The 6348-nt window shown below is 41.7% G+C and overlaps 1 protein-coding gene across 2 annotated transcripts in view; it reads right to left on the minus strand.

Moving 5' to 3' along the window:
* The window catches only part of UNC5D (unc-5 netrin receptor D), a 634719-nt gene that overhangs the window by 289344 nt on the left and 339027 nt on the right, over window positions 1-6348 (minus strand). For both annotated transcript variants that reach the window (XM_055081162.1, XM_024131459.3), the window contains exon 2: window positions 1497-1715. In XM_055081162.1, coding sequence (XP_054937137.1) covers window positions 1497-1715 — 219 coding nt within the window. The remainder of the gene's footprint in view (window positions 1-1496; window positions 1716-6348) is intronic.

A 6348-nucleotide genomic window follows, 5' to 3' on the forward strand; every position in this document is an offset into this window, starting at 1 on the left:
GAACCCGTGTCCCCTGCATCGGCAGGCGGACTCTCAACCACTGCACCACCAGGGAAGCCCTAGACATGATTTTTTTACAAATCCTCCCTAGCGCCATCTACCTCTCTTCAGACATTTATCATAACTTCATTTGTACTGCACTTACACGTGTATTGGTCTTATACCTATTAGTTGCTATGAAGGTCTAGAGATCAGTGTTTGCCTCCTACCCTTCTTGGAATACTCTGAAAGGCCTAGCCTAGTGTATTAAACAGCACTGGTATACAGTTAATAAATTAAGCCATCTTGAAACTTAATTATACTCAGGCTTTTTGACTTATTCAAAATCTGACATCTAGTGAATAAGTTCAGAACTAATAAAATCAATAATCTAGGGTGACACCAGACTGGACTTAGGATGAGGCTAAATTTTCAGTCTGAGGAGACAAAGTTCAAAAGCATATACTCTTTCTGTTATATGTTAAAATATAAAACTTGTAAATTTTTAAAGTTGAGTCAAATGATCTTACTTTCAGATTCAGCACAAGCCCATAGTTTATTTAATTTCTTTGAGCCTCAGTTTCCTTATCTATAAGAAGGCAGTGACAGCATTATTTACCCCAGAGAGCTACTGAAAAGACAATAAGATAATGTCTATCAAATGCTTAAATAAGGCCTGGTATATAGTAAGTGCTCAACAAACATTATCTAGTATGATCACTATTCTCATCCTAACTCCTCATCAGCCAAATTAGCCAAGCCAATAACGATAGTCTTGAAATTCTTTTATACTGGAGATCCTGTCCAACTTTGGTCTTCTAATTTGGGCTCTATCATTACACAGTAATCAAAAGAACTTAAAGACTACACAGAAACCACCAACTGTGGAGAATGAAGCACACAAAAATAATATCCAGGAGGAAAGATTAGAGAAACTGAATTTATGCTGCTTAAAAAGGTGTTTGGTGGGCTTCCCTGGTGGCGCAGTGGTTGAGAGTCCACCTGCCGATGCAGGGGACATGGGTCATGCCCCGGTCCGGGAAGATCCCACATGCCGCGGAGCGGCTAGGCCCATGGGCCATGGCCGCTGAGCCTGCGCGTCCCGAGCCTGTGCTCTGCAATGGGAGAGGCCACAACAGTGAGAGGCCCGTGTACCGCAAAAAAAAAAAAAAAAAAAGGTGTTTGGTGAAAGATTTATGTCTTGGAAAAGTATTTAGAATTCATAAAAATGGAAACAGTGAATGCCTGGTTTTATTTCCAGTGAGAATATTAACTTCCTTACAAAATTAGGTCTTAAAGTTATATAGAGCAGGAAAATAAAAAACTCTACCATACTGGAGTACACTAGGCAAGGGAGCTGTGGAGTCATTTAAAGATATGACTGTACATGATATTCCAAAGATGATGTTACTATGACCTCATTCAAATGAGGTAATGGTGGTGGCTTAAGCAGTCATATAACAATGTGAGAATCTGAGAAGCTACCGTAGGTGGTTCTGATTGCTTCCCGTTCTTACCTGAACTCTGGTCCAGACTCTCCTCAGAGACATGCTCATTTTGATGGACCCACTCGCCATTGCATTTGAAGAATATCTGCATGGCTGGCCTTGCTTTGCACCTCAGTGCAATGGGGTTGCTCTTGATGATATAAGCATCACCTGGCTCCTCTATGAAATGAGGCAGTGTCCCTGGAGCTGATGGGATGGATTCAGGGAGGACTTCGCCATTGTCAGTTCCTGTGAAATTGAGGAAGATATTAGAACACAGTCTACACTGACAGCACATACATCAGGACAAAAAGAACAACCTGCTTTAATAAACTGTGCTGGAAAACTTTGCATCCTAACAAAGCATGCTTGTAAGGCCTGTGCAGATGAATTCTCTTCTAGAGATTGAATTAGCATGATATGGTACCTTTAGGTAGACACACATTCAGTATTACTGGACAAGTGAAAACAATGAATAGGAGACCCTCTCAAACTACAGTTTTGAATCTGCCTTTGCTGAAAGACCTGAGATAAACATCCGTGTGGTGACAGGCTAAATCTTAAGATTCAGTCTGGTGAAGTGTTCAATGAGGGACCCAAGCTGCCTCAAAACTTTGAAATAATGGAGGGAGTAGATTTGGTTTTCCCATAAATGAGTGTAAATAATGGTGACGTTGGTGGAGGATGGTCGATCATAAGACATGTCCAAAAGATTCCAAACTGTCCACTTTCTTTACCTATGAAACTTTGGAGATTGTCTGGTATTCTACCTTGGATAGCGTTTCTTCCCAAAATTTACTAAACCTTCTAAAAGGAACACACATTTCTTCTGCTTGTCTTTGACCATCATTCTTTGCACCCAGCACTCCTGACTCCAAAAGCTACCTCACTTTTAAGGTTAAGAACTAAAACAAATCACTACAAGCTATAAGTTTTTAGTTTAATATCTACAGTTACATCTGTTCAAAGGGAAGAAACAGATGTGAGTCTCCCCAAGTACAGGGAACTGAGGAGTCGAGAGAAACAATATGAAAAGGAAAAAGCATAAGCCAAGACTTTGCTTCATTGTCTCTTAACTCCGTTTAGCAAGGACTTAAGTCTCAGGAAACTAGCACAAAGTCAAGGGAAGAAAGATATAACTGCTGAGCGATGTGGAGCATAACCAAGAGAAACCCTATCTTGTGCCTTCCCACGGCCATTCCAGAGAAAGAACAAAGCAAAGATTTCAATAACCAGATCAACTAGGCCCCAGAGAGGATTACTCCCATTCAAAGCAAATCAGTCTTTAGGGCTAAGCTGGAGAAAGGGACCGAATGAAACCACTGGAACAACAATCTAGTTCAACAGGAGAGAGCCTGGAGACCAGGTGCATTCTGTGTCCTAACCAGGCTTTCTGGGTGCCATCAATGCAATTCTGAACAAACAGAGCCTCTTATTATTTCTATTCAAGTCAATAACCTAAATGAGTAAGCACTGTCAAGGATAAACATAATTCACAATATTAGGGTTATACAGGTTTTAAGAACCTGTACAGAGAATTAGTAAATGTAAAAGAGGGGGGACTAGGACACAGGAGGAATGACTGCCTATAATTATATGTTTGCGTAAGGAAGAAAATAAAAGACACTGAGCTATGAAAAAGACTGCTTGCCAATGGGAATACATAAGCACTATGTCATGCCACTGAAATGAATTAAACACAACAGTTTGATTCTCCAAACATTTTTTTTCATTAAATGTATCAACCTAAGGCGGGGGAAAGGCCTCACATATTAAAGAGTTTGAGATTTATATGCTTTCAAGTGCTTCTGTAATAGAAAAGTTAACTCATGTTAATAGAAAAGCTAACTCACAGAAGGACCAAAAAAGCATCATAACACAAATATTCCAAATAATGAGAGAGCAAAGAGTTTAAGTTATAAAAGTTAGATAAACTCCCTCAGAAAATAAAATGTGTCCATATCACATGGAATAAGAAGGGTTTCAGGATAGAAACTGAGAGGTTTTTTTTTTGTTTTTTGTTTTTGTTTTTTTGGTGGTACGCAGGCCTCTCACTGTTGTGGCCTCTCCCGTTGCGGAGCGCAGGCTCCAGATGCACAGGCTCAGCGACCATGGCTCATGGGCCCAGCTGCTCCGCATGGGATCTTCCCGGACCGGGGCACGAACCTGTGTCCCCTGCATCGGCAGGCGGACTCTCAACCACTGCACCACTGCATCAGCAGGCGGACTCTCAACCACTGCACCACCAGGGAAGCCTGAGAGGTGTTTTTTTAATATTTTAAATTATATTTACAATGGACTTCATAAAATATATCATATATTAATTCATTTTGTTACTGACTGCTCACAGCAATTTCCATCTTCAATAAATACGAAGTCCCCTCAGGCTTCTGTAAATCCATGCATTAGAGGAAATGACGAAGGTATTAGAAGATTTTATGTGGGCATCAAACAGTTCACACTCCCATCAGGGGCTTGAGTTCTGTCCAAATTAATTCACTGTTGCAGAAAAGGGTCACCTGATAAAGAATATATGCAGAGGCCCATGGTGGTAGCCTGAGTGAACAGGGGTGTAAGTGCTAAATGCTGAATGAGGTGTTTTTGCTTAATTAGTAACAATGCATAAATGTCAGAAATAACTACTGACATGGGGTGGCGGTCACAAAAAACCAATGTGTAAGTAAATAGTGAGACCACATTTAACCAGCTTAAGTAAAATGACATACAAAGGTATTGGATGATAAGATAAATCGAGTTTTAACCATCTGAGTCACAAAATAGAGATCTGAAAGCAATTAGGTTACCTTCCTGCTATTTCAGTAAATCCCCATTACATAAAATAACAAGTTCAGTCTTCATCTAAAACAGAGCAGGAGAGTGGAATGGGAAAATTGGCTGTAAGTGTCCTGGCTATCTCAAGGACCTCCATTAAGAATCAGTCACTCTTACAAAACAGAAATAGACTCCCAGACATAGGAAACAAAGTTATGGTTACCAAAGGGAATATGGGGTGAGGGGAGATAAATTAGGAGCTTGGGATTAACATATATACACTACTGTATATAAAATAGGTAAGCAACAAGGACCTACAGTATAGTACAGAGAACTATACTCAATAACTTGTAATAGCCTATAATGGAAAAGAATCTAGGTACAGAGCAAAACAAAACAAAAAAATATATATATATATGTATAACGGAATCACTTTGATACACACTTGAAACTAACACACCATTGTAAATTAACTATACTTCAATTTTTAAAAAAAGGAAAAACAATTTACAAAAGAATCAATCAATGTTCAGAGGAGGAAAAGAAGAGGCAAAATGTAACATTCTATCTTAACTATTACTGAGGCCACATTAATATCATGTATGTATAGGAAACAGGCCAGGGTCCAGGAAAGCAAAAAATAACAAAAAAAAATCAATTTATGAGGGTAAGAGTGGAAAGGTGAGACACTGTGGGTATACATTTCTATATGTATTACCATTTATTTGCATCCTAAGAAATGAAATACAGTAAGTGAAAATAGAAAAGTTACATATTTTCCTTTTTTGTTGTTGTTTGCTTTGGATGTATAGTGAAGTGTTAGGAGTGCTGTTTGCCTTATACTGATCCCTCTCCCCCGTTCCCCTCCCCAGGATCCTCACCAGGCTCAGACTTGAATTGCTGGTATAGCAGTGCCCTGCCCTTCACATGCCTCCCTTGCAACAAGAAGGCTGCTACCCCAGGAAAGTAGCCCCTTCTTAACCCATCAGGCTGGGAAGTTGCCAACGGAAGTTTCAAGCTGGGGCGTAGAAGTTGCTGACAACCAGATTGATTGGTTCGAGATGGAAGAGGAGAAGGATGTGCTCTCACTCCCTCATGCGAGAGCACCGGAATCACAACTAACCGCTGAACAATCATCGACAAGAAGACACTGGAACTCACCAGAAAAGATACCCCACATCCAAAGACAAAGGAGAAGCCACAATGAGATGGTAGGAGGGGCACAATCACAAAAAAATCAAATCCCATAACTACTGGGTGGGTGACTCACAAACTGGAGAACACAAACCACAGAAGTCCACCCACTGTAGTGAAGGTTCTGAGCCCCACGTCAGGCTTCGCAACCTGGGGGTCTGGCAATGGGAGGAGGAATTCCTAGAGAATCAGACTTTGCAGGCTACCGGGATTTGATGGCAGGAGTTTGACAGGACTGTGGAAAACAGAGAATCCACTCTTGGAGGGCACACACAAAGGAGTATGCGCACAGGGACCCAGGGGAAGCAGCAGTGACCCCATAGGAGACTGAACCAGACCCGCCTGCTAGTGTTGGAGGGTCTCCTGAAGAGAGGAGAGGGGTGGCTGTGTCTCAGCATGAGGACAAGGACACTGGCAGCAGAAGTTCTGGGAAGCACTCCTTGGCGTGAGCCCTCCCAGAGTCTGCCATTAGCCCCACCAAAGAGCCTGGGTAGCCTCCAGTGCTGGGTCGCCTCAGGCCAAACAACCAACAGGGAGGGAACCCAGCCCCACCCATCAGCAGACAAGCACATTAAAGTTTTACTGAGCTCTGCCCACCAGAGCAACAGCCAGCTCTACCCACCACCAGTCCCTCACATTAGGAAACTTGCACAAGCCTCTGAGACAGCCTCATCCACCAGAGAGCAGACAACAGAAGCAAGAAGAACTAAAATCCTGCAGCCTGTGGAACAAAAACCACATTCACAGAAAGACAAGATGAAAAGGCAGAGGGCTACGTATCAGATGAAGGAACAAGATAAAAACCCAGAAAAAAACTAAATGAAGTGAAGAGAGGCAACCTTCCAGAAAAAGAATTCAGAATAATGATAGTGAAGATGATCCAGGACCTCGGAAAAAGAACGGAGGCAAAGATCGA

This window comes from Physeter macrocephalus, chromosome 20, assembly GCF_002837175.3.
Source record: "Physeter macrocephalus isolate SW-GA chromosome 20, ASM283717v5, whole genome shotgun sequence".
NCBI classification, from domain to species: Eukaryota; Metazoa; Chordata; class Mammalia; order Artiodactyla; family Physeteridae; genus Physeter; species Physeter macrocephalus.